Source organism: Kogia breviceps, chromosome 1 (assembly GCF_026419965.1).
Source record: "Kogia breviceps isolate mKogBre1 chromosome 1, mKogBre1 haplotype 1, whole genome shotgun sequence".
Taxonomy (NCBI): Eukaryota; Metazoa; Chordata; class Mammalia; order Artiodactyla; family Physeteridae; genus Kogia; species Kogia breviceps.
The window spans coordinates 201,950,502-201,967,651 of NC_081310.1; the positions used below are offsets into that span (position 1 = coordinate 201,950,502).

Consider the following 17,150-nt stretch of genomic DNA (forward strand, 5'->3'; position numbering starts at 1 on the left):
GGAGCATCACCCCGGAGGGGTCCTCCGTCAGAGTGGGTGGCGGGCGAGGAGACAGGTTGGTGGCGCAGGTGAGCAGGATGGGCCGATGGGCGTCGGGCCTCTCTCTGGGTGCTGTGTGTGCTCTGTGCGGATCGAGGGCTGTTGGGGGGCTGTCCTATGCCCCGTGTTGGCTCTCCGCAGACCAGCACTTCTGTGCGGGTGGGAGGCGTGGCCTTCCTGGAGCCAGTGGGCCTGGAGAAAGGTACTTTTTAGTCAGTCCAGCCAAGAAGGTGTGAAAGCGGCAGGGTCAGCGCCCAGGGTGCAGATGGTTCACTCTTATGGCCAAACCACAAAAGTCTGGGGAGGCCGTGCAGCTGGAGGGAGGGGTGGGCTCCAGGACGTGTTCAGAGACCTTCCGACCTGGGAACCGGAAGCAGTCCCTTGGGCGGAAGGGTGTTCTCTGGTGACTCACGGGGCTGGGCCGGGAGCCTACTGTTTCTGCCTTCCTACTGGCCTTTCATCCACTCCCTGCTTAGCCAGGTTGGGGCCTGGGGGTGTCTAGGCCTGGCCATTTCCTGCCTAAGACTCACTGGAAGACCCTCCTACAGGGCAAGCCTCCCAGTAGAGCCAATGGGACTCCCCACATCCCAGTGCCAGCAGGAGCCTCCGCACGTCCATTTGTGAGATCCTGCCATCCTAGCCAACCTCAGCGAGGACAGCGGAGCCTTTCCGGACTAGATGGGTGAAGTGGTGCCCTTGGAGCCCCCTACCCTGAGGAGCAACACTGGGTCTTAGCCAAACACCATGCTCCACGGAGGCTGCTTTTGGTTTTCGGACAAAAACTTCCCACGGGCACAGGATGGGAGCTTATGTGCTTTGAAGAAGGAAAAAACACTCCACCTATGCAAAAAGCGTACTGTCCATCCCGCGTCCGACGCGGGGCCTCCTCCGCTTATCCAGACGGGCAGAGAGAGGAGGCTGCAAGCCAAAGGGATGGGGCGGCGGGTCCAAGACACCACTCCCCCACCCCCCCCGCGAGTCCTTCCTGACGGCTACCCGGCTCTGCCCCCAACGCCCGACACGGCACTCCTGGCGTCCGGGCTGCGGAAGCCTGGTCCGAGCCGCCCATCCTCGCGGGGGAGAGCTCGGGGATGGAGGCCACGCCCCGCAGGCCCGGCAGCTCCGGTTCTTCCCCTCCGGCCCCAGCAGCCGCAGTATCTCCGGCCACTTCCGTCGCTCCCGCAAACCCTATTTCCGTCGACGGGATAACGTCCCTTCCGCAGTCCCGAAACACCACTTCCGGCCTCCCGGGACTAAGGGCCCCTGACCAGTCAGGGGGGGCGACGGGAATTTGGGCCACGCAGGCGCAGAGCCCCCCCCCCCCCCCGGGGTGGGGGGAATGTGGGAAATGTAGTTTTCCAGCCTCCGCAAGGGACAGGCAGAGCCGGCGAGCCGCGGGGGAGAAGCTGGGGCGGGGCGCGGGGGGCGGCTCCTCCGGCCGGAAACCGTCGCTTTCTGGGCCGGGTGGGACCTGCACCGACGCGGAGCGGGGCGCCGTGGGGCGCTAGGGGGCGCTGGCAGTAGGAACCAGCGGGCGGCCGTGCTCGGGCTGGGGGCCAGTTTAGGTACGGACCGGAAGTGCCTGAGCGCGGCGGAGGCATGGTCAGCTGAGTCTGAAGGTTGCGTCTGGGAAGAGTCGGCGTGAGGCCGCGGCGTGCGGGCTCCAGGGACGGCGGAGGCGACCGCGGCGGGCTGGGGCTCGGGGCCTAAGACGTGAGCGTCGACACCACCCGCGCGGTGGGCGCCTCGGGGAAAAACTAGGTTCAGGGAGAGTCAGTACCTGCCCAGGGTCGCTCAGCTGGGGAGCGGCGGAGGGTTTGAGGGACGGAGCCGTGCTCGAAGCAGCCTCCTCGTGGTGGGATAGGGTGGTGAGGGAGACGGGGTGCGGGAATCAGGGCGAGACCGGAGTCCCCGGAGTGACCTAGGCGTGCACCTGTGTTCCAGCTCCGCTGAGTGCCTGGGGCCGCCGCCAAGCACAGACCATGTTCGTGGTGCGCCTGACTTCCCAGCTGCTCAGGGCTGTTCCCCGGGCAGGTAAGAGGCCCCGTGGGGGCAGATGGGGGGGAGGCGCCCCTGGGTTAGGAATGTGGGGTCAGCAGCTCAGTTCCCCCCGCTGCTGTTCCTCACCAGCTGGAGGCGGGGCCCGGCCACAAACGACCTCGTAAACGTCCAGATTTCACAGAGAGGAAGTCTGGGCCTGAGAATGTCAGCAGGGCTTCAGGAAGTTCTGCTCCCCAGGCCCGGTGGCCGTGCGTAGGTCGTGTAGGCCCACGAGCGGTAACTAACTGTGCCATCTTGTCTCCTGTAGGGTGCAGTGGGCCTTGGCCTTTCTCCGGGGTGTTGGTCAGGCATGCCTGCAGGCCTCTCTACAGCATGCAACCTATAGACCCAGGTGGGGTTGCGTCCCTCCCTGACAGGCGGGTCCACATGGAGCTTGAGGAGATGCTGGTCCCCAGGAAGATGTCTGTCAGTCCCCTGGAGAGCTGGCTGACCGTTCGCTACCTCCTGCCCAGACTGGACGCTGGGACCTCAGGGACTGTGTTCCCAGCCCAAGTCTATGAGTGTCCGCCCAGCCAGGTGGGGGAAGGGGTCGAGCAGGGGGGTAAGGAGGTCTGGGACGCACCTCAGATACAGTGCAAAAACGTGCTCAAGATCCGCCGGCGGAAGATGAATCATCACAAGTACCGCAAGCTGGTCAAGAGGACTCGGTTCCTGCGGCGGAAAGTCAGGGAGGGACGCCTGAAACGGAAGCAGGTGAGTGTGGGCCCTCGCTCCAGAGCTGGGCAGGGTGGTTGAGGTGCGTGGCTGTGCCGCAGACCTGTTGGTGGTCCCTCTCTCTGCCCTCGCAGATGAGATTCGAGAGAGACCTGAGGCGCATCTGGCGGAAGGCGGGCCTGAAGGAAGCCCCCGCAGGCTGGCAGACCCCTAAGATCTACCTGAAGGGCAGATGAGTCTCTTGTGTCTCTCCCCCAGCCCTGTTACTGTGGATGACCCATTGTAATAAATACTTGGAGAATTTAGCCATCCTTGCCGGCCTGGACCCTCTTCTGCCTGGGGTGAGCTGTCTTGGGGTTGAGGCTGGCGCCAGCATCTACTATTAAAAGAGACACAAGGGTCCTGGGTGGCAGATTGGCAGTCCCTTCCCCGAGCTGGCCCCTGTCCTGGTGCCAGGGCTTGCAGGGGTGACAGCCTGACTGTTCATGAACCGGTTCTGTGGGGACAGCTGAGAAGAGTTCTAGCCCAGCCCCTGATGAGCACGCAGATGGGGACTGTGCCAAGGGGACCAGCTCGGAGGTTAGGGAGTGCCCGGATGCAGGCGGTGACGTGATTAGGGTACACGGTTGACCCTCTGCAGTCGAAAAACCCGAGCAGAGCTCATAGTCAGCGCTCCTTCTCTGTGGTGCCAGGATCAACCAACTGTGCAGCGTGTGGTGCTGTAAGACCTGTTTATTGGAAAAAAACCATGCGTGCAGCTGGACCTGCACAGTTGAGGGGGCAGAGAGGGCCTCACTGGGGAGACAGGGAGGGGAGGCAGGAAAGACGCCCTGATCTCAGAGATGATGGGTGGAGTCCTTCAGGCCCTGCTACCTGGGCCTCAACTGACCTTCTGAGCCGTCCTGCTCAGCTGAAGCTGGGGACGTGTGGCCTGCTGTGGGCTCCTTGGCCTCTGCCACTTTCTGAGGCCCTGAAGGGGGGTGGCGAGGGGCTCACCAGGAAGGGATGGCCTACTCTGGAAGGTCCAGGGTTGGGCCGGCTGAGGAAGGGGTGCCGTTTATGGAGCTGGGGAAGTCTGGAGCCTTAATGTGAGCCAGTGGTCCTCAGAAATCCCAGGTTTCTCCTGCGTGGAGGGGAACGTGTTATCGCTAATAGTGGTGGCCCCCTGGGCCTCTGTATCCAGGCTTGGGGGGCTGGACTGCGGGCAGAGGAGCCTGGTCAGAGTCCGTGAGTGCAGGCGAGGCTCGTTCGCATCCTCAGTGTCTGCCCTGCTTCTGATGTTGGGTTCAGGGAGGGGAAGGTGGGTACGTCTCTCCTGAGCCCCGGAGTGGCATCTGCGAGGGGCACAGTTCCGTTGCTCATGCCCCCGTCCTGCTTCACACCAGGGCGGTGCAGGCTCCTCGTGTTTTGTCAGAGATGCATCTGTGGCCTGGGTTGCGTTCGGTTCCCTGCAGGTCGAGCAGATCTGGGGTCAGGGGGTGTGTTTGGACACGGGCTTCCCAGCATTTCTCCTGGAAGGGAACAGACAACCCCGATGCTTCAGTGAACCAGGTGGGCCCCTGTCCTGTGCGTGCCTGCCAGCCGGGTAAGCAGGCTTCTAACCGTGGGGCCTGAGTCCCTGTCCATCAGGGGAGATGGACTTCTAGAGCAGCTGTAGAGTGGATGTGAGAAGGGTGAAGCTGACCCTGACCTGGAGGAGACCAGAGGCCCTTGAGGGCACAGGACTGCTTCTACGGGCGGCCACTAGGGGGCAGTGTTCAGGCCTCTGGCAGCCCTTTGGGTCCCGGCTGAGGACCAGGACAAGGGCATCCTTTCTGGGTCTCAGTTTCCTCAACTGTGGGTGGGGCAGGGGTCCCAGGGCCAGGCCTGGGCCTCAGCAGTGGAGCCTCCCTCGGGTGGAATGGACCATGCCCTCCTGGTGCCAAGTCTGGCCTCAGCTCCACAGGCCTCCCAGCAGGGCCTTGGCCTGCCGGTGGCGCCCTTGGCTGACGCCCATGGCCGCTGAGCATCTGTTCCCGGTGTTTCCTTCCAGCCCGCCTGCGGGAGCTGCCCCGTGGCTCACCCCACCCTTCCCTGGCTGAGTCTGGAGACAGAGCTCAGCTGGGGCCATGAGTGCTGGGGATACAACTGGCCGGCCTGTGCAGGGGCGTGCAGACCCAGACGCCTGGAGGCTGCCTGCTGGCAGAGTGCCACAGGGCCCTGGCACCCGGGTCACCTGCTCCAGCCTCCTCCACTGTGAGGTGGGTTCCAGCTGGTGCACCCCCAGAAGGCAGGCTGCCCAGTGGTTCCAGGCCACACGGCCTCACCATTCCTTCACAACAGTGGTTCTTCAGTGGGCATTCAGCCACATCTGGAGGCAGTTTGGGTTGTCACAGTGGGGGTCACGGTGGAGGCCGAGGATGCTGTGAAATGCCCTGCAGTGCACAGGGCAGCCCCTGCCCGAGAGCAGGTCACCCCGAACATCAGTGGTACCATGGTCGAGGCCCCCTGTTCCTGAGGTCACCGATCCTGTCGGGTCAGCTCCTGAGCTGGCCCAGCCCTGCTCTGTCTCCTTAGTCCCTGTCCCTTCCCCTGACCTGCAGGCCCTGCACCTTGGCAGCCCTCTCCCTGCCCCAGCTCGTGTGTGCAGACCTCATCCTGCCTGTGGCTTGGGTGCCTTGGGCCCCAACCGCGATCTCAGGAGGTGGTTTGGGGGTTTTATTTTTACTCCGTAGCTCCTCCTTTCTTCCCGATGGGGCCTCCACCCTCCCCCAGCTCCTCCTCCCCACTGTCTCCTGTTCTAGCCCTGGGCACTCCCTGAGGCGGGGCGCAGAGTGAGGGCCCCTCCTGTGTGATGTGGTTCTGGCCTGTGGTCTGCCTTTAACCCATAGCAGTGCCTAGTGCTTGGGTTCAGCCAGAGGAGGGCCCCAGCGAGGGCTCGAGCTGATGGGGCTGGTCTTGGGCACTGACTGGGGATCTGCCTTTTGGACCCAGTGTGGAGGCACTTCAGTGAGGTCAGCCGCCACACCTTGTTCCTGTGCTCCTCCATGCCTGGGGCACGGCCAGTGTCTTCTGGCCTGGGCGTTCCTGCCCACACAGTGGGCCAAAGAGGGAGCCAGGCAGGCTCAAGCCCTGTGGGAGGATGTGAGGCTGGACGCTGGGCCCTGGGAGGGGCCGGCTGGGGCCCTGCCCCAATCAGACGCGCACATACGTGTGCGCTCCCAAACTGCACGCGAATAGCTGTGCTCCCCACCGTCCAAGGAGCCTGCAGGCTGGCGAGGGCGACAGAGGCCTCGGCATGGGGCAGAGGTTGGCCTCACTCCCTTGGCCTGGCCACGGCCCACTGAACTTGCCTGGAAGGATGCTGGAACCTGGGGGGACAGAGGAGGCAGGGAACATTCCTCTCCAGGTCTGAATTTTGGAAAAAGCTGCTGAAGGGCTCTTGAGCTGCAGCCCCAGGATGGGGCGGAGGAGTCCAGACCTGGGTCTGGAGTTAGCCTGAGGGTGGGGGCCAGGGGGCGACAGCCCCTGCCGCCTGGCTGGGCAGCCACAGCCCCTGCTCCCTGTCGGATTCTGTCTAGTGCTGACCTCAGCCTCACAGGGCACTGCTGGGCCATTTTTGGATGAGGGGACAGAGCCGTGGCGTTGGGTCCCTCACCTGGGGGTCACACGTCAGCTGAGCGACAGGGCTGGGGCTCGAGTTCTCCCCAGCTGAGACTGCCACCTCCCAAGCTGGAGTTCTCTGTGTGGGGTGTGGACGGCCTGTGTGTATTTTGAGGATCCCTCCCGGCTGAGTAGGGCGGGAAGCACCGCAGACTCAGGTGGGGCAGCACCAGGCCGGCAGCCCCCTTGCTTCAGCTGTGCGGTGGCAGGGCTGTCAGGGCCCCCGAGGCCATGAGGAGGGGTGGCCTTAACCTGCAGGCTGGGTGGGAGTTGTGACACCTCTGTGGGGGCCTCTGAGCCGTGGCCAAGGCTCACGATCGGGGTGAGCCGGGACGCCGGCATTCATTGTGCCTGTGTTGTGCAGAGTGTAGATTGAGCCAATGAATTTGGGAGCACAGGACAGGGGTGACTGCCCTGTGACCTGGCACCCCACACCCTCGCCACCCAGTGTAGGTGATCTGAGGTGCAGGGGAGGAGACTGACTGATTCAGCCTGGAGTCCTGCCGAGTGGACCCGGCCACCCCACGGCCCCTCTGTGGGTGGAGGAGGCCCCAGAGGCCACCAAGACTGGGGGTCTAGCCTGGAGTCCCCAAGGCCTTGGAACACCACAGCCCTCACGTGAACAGGGTGGGTGGGTCACCCCCGGGTCCTCTGGGGCTCAGACCTGGGCTTCCCTGTGAATCCAGGCAGGGATACCCTCTCCCGGTCAAGAGGAGCCTGTTCGCTTTGCTTGTTCTTGTGGGTTTTGTTACTTTGTATTTACAGTTGAATTCTTATTTGTTGATTTGCCGGCCAGTTAGGATTGTACGTGGCTCAGCGTGGAGTTGTCAGCTCCTGCCTCACTTCGCCTCACCCACCCCGAGCCTGCCCCAGGGGCGGCACCTTCAGCTCCTCTGCTTGCTTGGCCTCCTCCCGGTGTAGTCTACCACAGTTTAAATGGCCTCACGGCTCAGCAAGCTTGCGTCTCCCTTCTCGCTCAGCTCTTTATCCTCTGGTTTTGTTTGTTCTTTTGCACGTTTTTCTATGTGTCGCTAACTCAGCTCCAAACTTGCTGACGGAATTTTAAAACTCTCACTTCCGTCTCCAGCTCCTCGAGTGACTCTTGTTCAGGTGGAGCCGCCCTCCTGGCACCCTGTCTGGGCTGCCCTGGGCCCTTGATGGCACCAGCAGGGTCTCCCTGGGATACCCTTGGCCTCATCAGCTTGGAGCCTCTGTTTCTGGAATGCCGTGTTTTCCTGCCTTGTGGTTTACTGTCTTGTTTTCATGGAGTACATCCTAGAATGGCTTTCTGAGAAAAGGTGCGTCAGAGGTAGATTGTAGAATAAGAATTATGTTTTTAAACAATTAGTAATTGACATGTTTGAGTGATTCCTTCCACCACAGGCATTGTGCTAGGTTCTTCACAGGACTTATCTCACAACAAATCTATAATGAACCTTGTTTGATAAGGGAGGACCCTTAAGTACAGAGATGAACTTGCCCTCAGTCACATGGCTGCGAAGCCATGATTCAGCTCTTTTTGACTCCAAAACGTAATTAAAAAAAAAAAAAATTGCTTATTTACTTTTGGCTGCATTGGGTCTTCGTTGCTGTGTGGGGGCTTTCTCTAGTTGCGGCAAGTGGGGGCTACTCTTCGTTGTGATGTGTGGGCTTCTCATTGTGGTGACTTCTCTTGTTGCGGAGCACAGGCTCTAGGCATGCGGGCCTCAGTAATTGTAGCGTGCGAGTTCAGTAGTTGTGGCTCGTGGGCTCAGTAGTTGTGGCTCATGGGCTCTAGAGCGCAGGCTCAGTAGTTGCTCCACGGCATGTGGGATCTTCCCAGACCAGGGCTCGAACCTGTGTCCCCTGTCGTGGCACTACATTTTGTTTTCCTTGTGGGTGTCATATGCTGCCCCTCCTCACTGCCCCTCCTCTGACTCGGTGACCTGTGAGTTGGGGGACGTGAGTGTCTGTTCATGTGACTGTAACCATAAAAAGAGACACTGTCACTGCGTTTCTTTCCCTGTGTTTTTGTTTTCCCTGGAATCAGTAATTGTGTTGTTTTTTTCCTTTCTTTTCAGTTGCTTTAGTTTTCTGTGCCCTCATCACAATTTCAACACCAAGTTCTCAGCCCAACTTCCAGAAACAGCTGAGGTTCATTCATCTGAGAGTGAAGTCTCTTCCGGGACTTCTCAGCTGTACGGCGGGCTGTTTGCCCTTCACGTCGGGGCCCGGTTCTCACCCGGGGTGTCTCAGACTCCCTGCCCCCTGAGCATCTTCCCTTCTCCTTCCTTTTTTTTGTTTTCATTTTTCCCTTTTTTTTTCCTTTTTCCTTACCTTAACTTTGAAAGAGCACATTCTCCAGTCTCCTGTGGAAAGAAACATGAGAACATTTTGAAACCTTGGCAGATCTGCAGACATCTTTATTGAATCCTGTTTCTTGGTTCACAGTTTGGCTGGATATGGAATTCTAGGTTGGAAATTATTTCCTATAAAACCCCGTAGGCGTCGCTCTGTTGTCTTCTGGTTCCCAGTGTTGCTGTTGAGAAAATTGAACCCAGTTTGAGTCCAGAGCCTTTGTGATTTTCTCTCTCGAAGCTCCTCTTTTCCTTCACTGGTGGAGACACTCCCAGTGACATATATACTTTGATGTGGATCTGTTTTCACCTCCATGGGAGCCCATTTCAATCTGGAAACTCCTAACCTTCTGGGATTCAGTTTGGGGACATTTTCTCGAACCATTTTGTTATCATTTCCTCCACTCCGTTTCTTCTCTTTTTCTGGAATTCCTGTTGTTTTGGATGATTTTCTCTTCTATATTCTATCTCATTGGCATCTTCAACATTTTCTTCTAATCCATTTAATGAATTTTTTCATTTCTCTTACCTTCTTAATTTCTAAGAGACTTTTGATTTTTGAGTGTTTTTAGTGGTGCCCTGTTTATGTTTCATGGGTGTGGTGGCATCTCCTTGTGGGGATGTTAATGCTACATATTTTCTCGGCCCCCCACCGTCAAGTCTAGTTTCTGTTTCTCCCAAGTACGTTCCTCTGTTGACTTTGGTCTCTGTTTCCCACGTCACTGGGCTTCCTTTGGTGGCACTTGGCTGTGTGCTTATGTTTGAGAGTGAGGTGTACCAACCAAGACCCCCAGAAGTGGCTCTAAGTGCCCTGCCCCACTTCTGGTGGGAGCCAGGACTCTTTGGAGACATGGCTAGTTCCTGGTAAGGTTGCCAACTTCAGCAAATAAAAATACAGGCCCCTAGTTAAATTTGAATTTCAGATAAACAACAAATAATTTCTCAGTATGTCCTGTGCGATGTTTACCTGGAAACCCTAACGCCAGGCCTGTGGCAGGAAGCACACGAGAACCTGCTGTGTCTCTTCATGTCAGAGGCCATGGGAGGTGCCAGGAGGGTGCAAAGGGCTTCACTGGCCAAATATGAGACAATATGAGGGCTTAAGCACAAGAAGCTTGTTGAGACCCGTCTACACTGGGCAGAAGCGCATGAAGCGTGTGAAGACGTGTCCACACTGGGCAGAGGCACACGAAGCGTGTGAAGACGTGTCCACACTGGGCAGAGGCGCACGAAGCGTGTGAAGACGTGTCCACACTGGGCCGAGGCGCACGAAGCGTGTGAAGACGTGTCCACACTGGGCCGAAGCGCACGAAGCGTGTGAAGACGTGTCCACACTGGGCTGAAGCGCAGGAAGCGTGTGAAGACGTGTCCACACTGGGCTGAAGCGCAGGAAGCGTGTGAAGACGTGTCCACACTGGACAGAAGCGCACGAAGCGTGTGAAGACGTGTCCACACTGGGCCGAAGCGCACGAGGCGTGTGAAGACGTGTCCACACTGGGCCGAAGCGCACGAAGCGTGTGAAGACGTGTCCACACTGGGCCGAAGCGCAGGAAGCGTGTGAAGACGTGTCCACACTGGGCCGAAGCGCAGGAAGCGTGTGAAGACGTGTCCACACTGGGCTGAAGCGCAGGAAGCGTGTTGAGACCCATCCACTGGGCAGCCTTGGAGGATACAGAGGCCCAAGTCCCAGGGTCTCGGCTGAGATTCTATTAGGTTCTTGGGCCGTATGACTGGGTACATTCTCTGAGCATTTTAGTATAACTCCCTGTCTTCCTGGAAACCAAAATAATGTATATTGACTCTAAAGCTCCCATGCTGATGGCTTAAATAGACTAATGCATGCTTTCATAGATTTAGAATAGAGAACGTTAGATTTCCAGAAAGAAAAAAGGAATTGAACTTCTAATGCTTTAGAGGTGTTCACCCTTTAAAAAAAAAAGTCATTTTCTTGAAGAATCCAACAGCTAAAAAAATAAAAGCTGGGACAATCGTTGATCGTTGGATAAGAAGCAGAGAGATGTGAATTCTGGCAGAAAGCAGATACTGCCATGGACACTTCATGTCATACAAACATTAAGATTGTTTCAATGTTGGGCTGGAAAATGTGGAGTTTAACAACTAGTATTAGAAAAAGTTCAGGTAATTTTTTTCTTTTTTTAAAGAATCAATTTTATTTATTTATTTTTGGTTGCGTCGGGTGTTCATTGCTGCCCGCGGGCTTTCTAGTTTCTAGTTGTGGTGAGCGGGAGCTACTGTTTGTTGAGGTGTGCGGGCTTCTCATTGCGGTGGCTTCTCTTGCTGTGGAGCCTGGGCTCTAGGCACGTGAGCTCTAGAGCGCAGGCTCAGTAGTTGTGGCGCACGGGCTTAGTTACTCCGTGGCGTGTGGGATCTTCCCGGGCCAGGGCTTGAACCTGTGTCTCCTGCATTGGCAGGCGGGTTCTTAACCACTGCGCCACCAGGGAAGCCCCCATCATTCACTTTTTAGCACTTCCTTCCTTTTCGGCACTCCAGGCTTTATCTCGTGTTCCCTGCCGCACTCTAAGACCAGCCACTTCTCCAAGGAGCCCTGGTTCCTTGTATCGGAAATGGTCTTAGAAACCATTTCGATCTGGAGCTGGGTGTGCTCACTGCTGCTGGGCCTTCTCAGATGACAGAGCCGACCACACATCCACACACCTAAAACTGCTGCCACAGGCGTCCGCCTGTATTTGTGTTACGCTGAACATGAGTTCACAGCAGTGTCTCCAGCTGTGATCCTGACCTCGCGGGTCACCCCAGCCCCTCTCTCGCTTTTCCATAACCTGTCACCTAATTGTTTGGTCCACGTCCCCTACGGCAGTATCAGAGCTGATAAACCACAGCCGGTGGGAAACACCCATGTCACCTCAAGCCCAGTGCTGCTTGCGGGCCCCTCTGCCTTTCGTCACAGGCTCTGCTCGCTCCCGAGGTCCTCAGGTTGGCACTTCCACACCCCTTCTGTGATGTTACCCCGTCCGTGAGTCAGCCAGATTTCTTGGTCACATTCTGATTACCTGACCACCTAAACGAGTTGTTTAGACTTCACACATTAAGATTCCCTCTTTGTGCCACGCAGTTCATTGGATTTTGATAAATGCATGGTGCTGTGAGTCCCCCTAATGGTGGATCGTACAGAACAGTGTCGTAGCTCTGAAAAATCCTGAAAAATCCCCTGTGCTCCACCTCTTTGTCCCTCCCACAGGTTGTGGTTTTTTTGTTTTTTTGTTTTTTTTTTATTGCGGTACGCGGGCCTCTCACTGCCGTGGCCTCTCCCGTTGCGGACAGAGCACAGGCTCCGGACGCGCGGGCTCAGCGGCCACGGCCCACCAGCCGCTCCGCGGCACGTGGGATCCTCCCGGACCGGGGCACGAACCCGCGTCCCCTGCATCGGCAGGCGGACTCTCAACCACTGCACCACCAGGGAAGCCCTCAATATCTTTAGAAACACTCCAGACATTTGCTGCATAACAAGCACCTTAAAACCACAACCCGGGGCTTCCCTGGTGGTGCGGCGGTTGAGAATCTGCCTGCCGATGCAGGGGACGCGGGTTTGTGCCCCGGTCCGGGAGGATCCCACATGCCGCAGAGCGGCTGGGCCCGTGAGCCGTGGCCGCTGAGCCTGCGCGTCTGGAGCCTGTGCTCCGCAACAGGAGAGGCCGCAATGGTGAGAGGCCCGCGTACTGCAAAAAATAATAATAAAAATTTAAAAATAAAGATTGAACTTCACAAAGAGCGATTACAGAAATTGTGGGTTACTATCTAAAAATATTCATTCTTTGTCCAAATTATGTCTAATTTGGATGGTAAAGTTAAAACATACATTGTGTGATATATACAGTTATGTAAACTAAAGCTCTCCGTTTAAATTTGTCAATAACAATATAAATATTTGTGTACTTATAATAAACATTCATAGAGAGGTATATCAATATCGTTGAGTGGAGAAAGTGTATATATTATATAATAAAGAGAAAAAGAGTTGTCTTTTACATGCACAGCATATTCTAAAGAAAAAGAAAAGCTGTTGTTTCCTCTGCTGGCTCAGGGAGTGCATTTCTCTCCCCCAGGCTTATCCCCCTTGGGCCCTTATCCCCCTCAAGTTCCCACCACGACTTGACCCTGTTTTGCCAGATGGTCCTTGTTTCTAAGATGGCAGGCGCTCCCAGTAATCATTCAGTGCTGTGCTCGTTTTCGATGTTGTCACCTGGATTAAAACTGTAGCCAAGATGATCATCATTTCTTGTGTGTGGTCAACAGTGACGATGTGCCCGCCCAAAATTCAGGCCTGAGACCCAGACTTCGAAAAACTGACAATGTGTCGTAAAGCTCACCTGTCTTTGGGGTTCCCCCAGACCGCCATTGGCAACACAAAGGCCTCCTCCCTTGGACAAAATGAAGAACAGTGCAGACAGTGGAATATATTTATTACTACCATATTTAACCACCTCTTCGCAAGTTTGGAAACCCCCCTGCTTACGAAGCCCCTAATACGGGAAAGGGAGGCTATTTATACACAGAAGGAAGGTTGTTATGTCTGTGTTGGAGCAGCTTTGCGATCTTGCATCGGCAGGAAGCGGCCACGTTTGCGTGTGAGGCGAGGATGCTTCTGATTTCTGTGTTGTGAGGCCCGCCCCACCGGTACCTGCAGGTCGGAAGTCTCTGTGAGGTAAACACAGTCTCGTGACTGAATCCTGGGGAAGCACGTGACACCTTAAAAGAGATTCTGCTCTCTGGCCTTTGGACATTCTGTGCTGCGGGGCGGCAGTGGGTGGCCTCCCGGGGGCCGTCTCCAGGGTCCCTGACTGTTGATGCGACAGGAAACAGCCTCACTAGACAGGCCGACGCTTGCCACAGTGTCCCCAGGGGCAGGTCAGAGCCGGGGGCCCCTGTACCCCAGAAGCAGATGACCCGAAACTCGCAGTCCGGCCCGAGTCCACAGGACAGGCAGAGGAGTTGGACGTGTCCCGCTGAGGTGGTGTGGGCGTGAGACCGCACAGGCTGTAATGAAGTGTCTGTAAATGGATCTCGTCCAACTGGCCCTCAGAGTTCAGGAGAAAATATCACAAGAAACTCTTAATACAGATGTGAAGCCAGTGATTCTTCAGAAAAACTGAAAGTTCGGTAGGAAGTGATAGAAGGAAACCGCTCAGGACGGTGGTACCCGAGGGGTGGCCCTGGGTCCAGTCGGGACCGGGGAGCTCGGGGAGTCTGGTGGTTGGTTCACCCCCACTCCTCCCACCCCCCCAACCCCGACAGCAGAGGAGTCCTCGGGCTGGCAGGCTGGGCGGGCAGGAGAGGTAGGAGCCCTCCAGGCTGCAGGGCCGAGGGGCGTTGGTGGCCGTGCTGAGGGCCGCAGGGAGGCCAGGTCAAGGCTTCGGGGTGGCTGAGGGACTGTTGTGGGCCGGACACTGCGGACCACCCTCCCTCCCGTGGCTTCCCCCACGCCCTCTGGGGAGCTCGAGCCCCTCTTCATAAAGCAGGGCTGCTGAAAGGAGCCTCGGTGTCACCAGAGCCCATGGTGAAGGGGCTCCCTTGCTGGAAGCATTGCATTTAAAGGTAAATCTCCTTGGTGAGGCGCCAGGGACCCGGGGCGCCCGTCCACATGGAAGCAGCGCTCACGACCCCAGGAAGCCAGGCTGGTGGCTGCTCTAAGCTTGTCGGCCCTGGCCTTCCCGAGGCGCCAGCAACCAGCTGGACCTGGGGACTCTTTGTAACTCCTGCAGTGAGAGGCACCACAGGTGAAATCTGCTAGGAGTCAGTATGTGGTCCTTGATTCCTGGCTGCAAAATTGATGAATCGATAAGGACGATAAGGAAACACTTCTGGCATGGTGGGAGAGAAGAAGATAGAGTCCGACCTTGGAGCCTGAGGTCATGGTTCGAGTCTATGACCCATACAAGCCGGCTGACGCCCCTGCACCTTCACGAACAGAATGAGCCAAACGGGACGCGGGCAGGCCTCAGAGGCGCTGCGGGCTCGGTTCCAGGCCACCGCGGTCACGCGAGGCACACAAACTTTTTGGTTTCCCAGCACATATAAAAGTTATGTTTAAACTGTAGGCTATTAAGTGTGCCATAGCATTATGTCTAAAAAACGTACACGCCTTAATTTCTTTAAAAATTTATTCATTTTCTTATTTTTGGCTGCGTCGGGTCTTCGTTGCTGCGTGTGGGCTTTCTCTAGTTGCGGCTAGCTGGGGCTACTCTTCGCTGCGGTGCGCGGGCTTCTCATTGCGGTGGCTTCTCATTGCGGAGCTCGGGCTCTAGGCGCGTGGGCTTCAGTAGTTGTGGCACATGGGGTCAGTAGTTGTGGCTCGCAGGCTCAGTACTTGTGGCTCGCGGGCTCTAGAGCGCAGGCTCAGTAGTTGAGGCGCACGGGCTTAGTTGCTCTGTGGCGTGTGGGATCTTCCCGGACCAGGGCTCGAACCCGTGTCCCCTGAGTTGGCAGGTGGATTCTTAACCATTACACTACCAGGGAAGTCCCATAACTTTTAAAAAAATTTTACATGCCTTAATTTAAAACTACTTTGTCTCTAAGAAATGCTAACCATCATCTGAGGCTTCAGTGAGTCAGAACTTTTTGCTGGTGGAAGGTTTGAAATGTGAGAACTACCAAAGTGTGACACAGCCATGAAGTGAGCAAACGCTGTTGGGAAAATGGCACTGATAGACCTGCCTGACACAGGGTCACTCCAAAACTTCAGTTTGTAAAAAAGGCAGAGTCTGCGAAGCGCAGTACAATGAGGGGTGCCTGAACCCTGTTAATGCCACGCAGGAAACCACTGATGTGGGTTTGACCACGACCGCTAAAATCCTTGATCTTGGCTCCCTGACATTTTCTCAGGATAAAAGGGTCGGCGGGCCCATGAAATAATGGATCTATATTTCCAGATTTTCTCGTCTGTATTTTCGAATCAGCATCTCAGTGGATTGATGACCTCCCAGCCTCTATCTGACCTGTGGTCTCCACCAGAAGGAGAAGAGAGCCTCCACGGGACACCCGGCTCTTTGGACACGGGGCCTGCAGAGCCCCTGCCTCACGGGGTGAGCCCCGGCACCGGGCAGGCCACCAGGTCCCCAGAAGAAGGACCAGCACACTCACAAGTGACCTGGTGCTTCTACGAGAAGGATGAGCAGAGAAGCAGCGTGGGGGAAGTGGCGAGTGCCGTGGCCTGTGACACGACACCACGCTCTGGCCTCACCTCGTGCTGATGATGGCTCAGCACAGCTCCCGAGGACACCCCAGGGAGCCTGCTGCTCAGCGACCCACCCGCAAGCCAGGCCCTAACGAGACACCACCCCTGAGCCCTGTGCTTTTGTCCTTTTAAGTCCTGGCCCTGCTTTGCTCAGGGAGACAGTCGCATTTGTCTCCGGTTGCTGCATCAAAAATCAACACAAATTCAGCAGCTTCCCACAACATGTTCATTACTGCGCGGCTTGCATGGGGCACGTGTCTGGATGTGAGTTTGCTGGGAGCTCCACCCAGGGACTCACCAGGTAAAATCTGTGTCGGCAGGGCTGCGTCCTCACCTGGGGTCCTCTTCCAGGCTAATCTGGTGGGTGGCATAATCCGTTCCTTGCGGTTGTAGGACTGAGATCCATTTTCTTCTTGTGGGGGTGGGGTGGTGGGGTGGTCGTGGCTGGGGCCTCAGGGTTTTGCACTTGGTCAACCCCATGGGCCCTTTCACAGCCCAGCAGGCGGGAGAAGCTGAGATGCATACTCTGCCTCAGGGAGCAACTTGCGGTCACGTCTGTCATGTCTGTCACGTGGGTGCAAAGGGCTATCCCTGGGTGCGAAGGGCTATCCGGCCAAGGTTGGTCACACTCTGGGGGAGGGAACGGGCTGGATGCCCTGGGGAGCATCTCAGAACTCTGTCCATTTCCCTGATGTGTTCGTGTAAATCCTGACAGCTCTACACTAACCATCTTGGCGTTTCCTGCATCACCAGACCGCGTCTCTCCCGCATGTAAACCCCCTTAGGCCTCATCGTACTTCACGTGAGAGCCCAGCAGCCTCTTCCCTACCCGGCAGGCAGCTTCCTGGGCCCCAGCCTAGCTATTCACTTGTGGGTGTGGGTCCCCGAGAGGCTGTCCTGGGTGGTCTGGCAGAGGGAGCCCCTTACCTGCTTTAATCTCACCACGTTTAAAATGACCTCGTTCCTCGGCGACTGTGTCTGCAGGCTGCCTGCCCTCTGACGGCTCCGAGGGGGCAGGAGCTTGGCATCCGGTGCAGCGCTGAACCCCAGTGCCTGGCACACAGTAGGTGTGCAGCGTTGGCCGAATGACAGCATGTGTGAACACGTGTCTGTGTGTCTGGTTGTCCCTCTGAGTGCCTGTGGTTTCTCCTCCCAGTGATCCTGGCTGCCTGGAATGTCCGGGTCCCCAGGATTGGAGCCAGAGT

General features: G+C 57.0%; 1 protein-coding gene across 5 annotated transcripts; it reads left to right on the plus strand.

Moving 5' to 3' along the window:
* The first annotated feature begins 1,602 nt into the window (after nucleotides 1–1,602).
* Nucleotides 1,603–16,152, plus strand: AURKAIP1 (aurora kinase A interacting protein 1). 5 transcript variants are annotated; one of them, XM_067019636.1, is made up of 4 exons: nucleotides 1,603–1,752; nucleotides 1,984–2,073; nucleotides 2,348–2,793; nucleotides 2,889–3,059. In XM_067019636.1, exons 2-4 carry the CDS (start codon nucleotides 2,022–2,024, stop codon nucleotides 2,988–2,990), a joined length of 600 nt encoding a protein of 199 aa, XP_066875737.1. In that variant the 5' UTR covers nucleotides 1,603–1,752; nucleotides 1,984–2,021; the 3' UTR covers nucleotides 2,991–3,059. The 5 variants fall into 5 exon arrangements, with proteins under 5 accessions (XP_066875737.1, XP_066875722.1, XP_066875748.1 ...); XM_067019621.1 differs by lacking the exon at nucleotides 2,889–3,059 and adding an exon at nucleotides 15,668–16,152 and having other exon boundaries at nucleotides 1,607–1,752; XM_067019647.1 differs by lacking the exon at nucleotides 2,889–3,059 and adding an exon at nucleotides 8,457–8,780 and having other exon boundaries at nucleotides 1,616–1,752.
* Nucleotides 16,153–17,150: the final 998 nt, after the last annotated feature.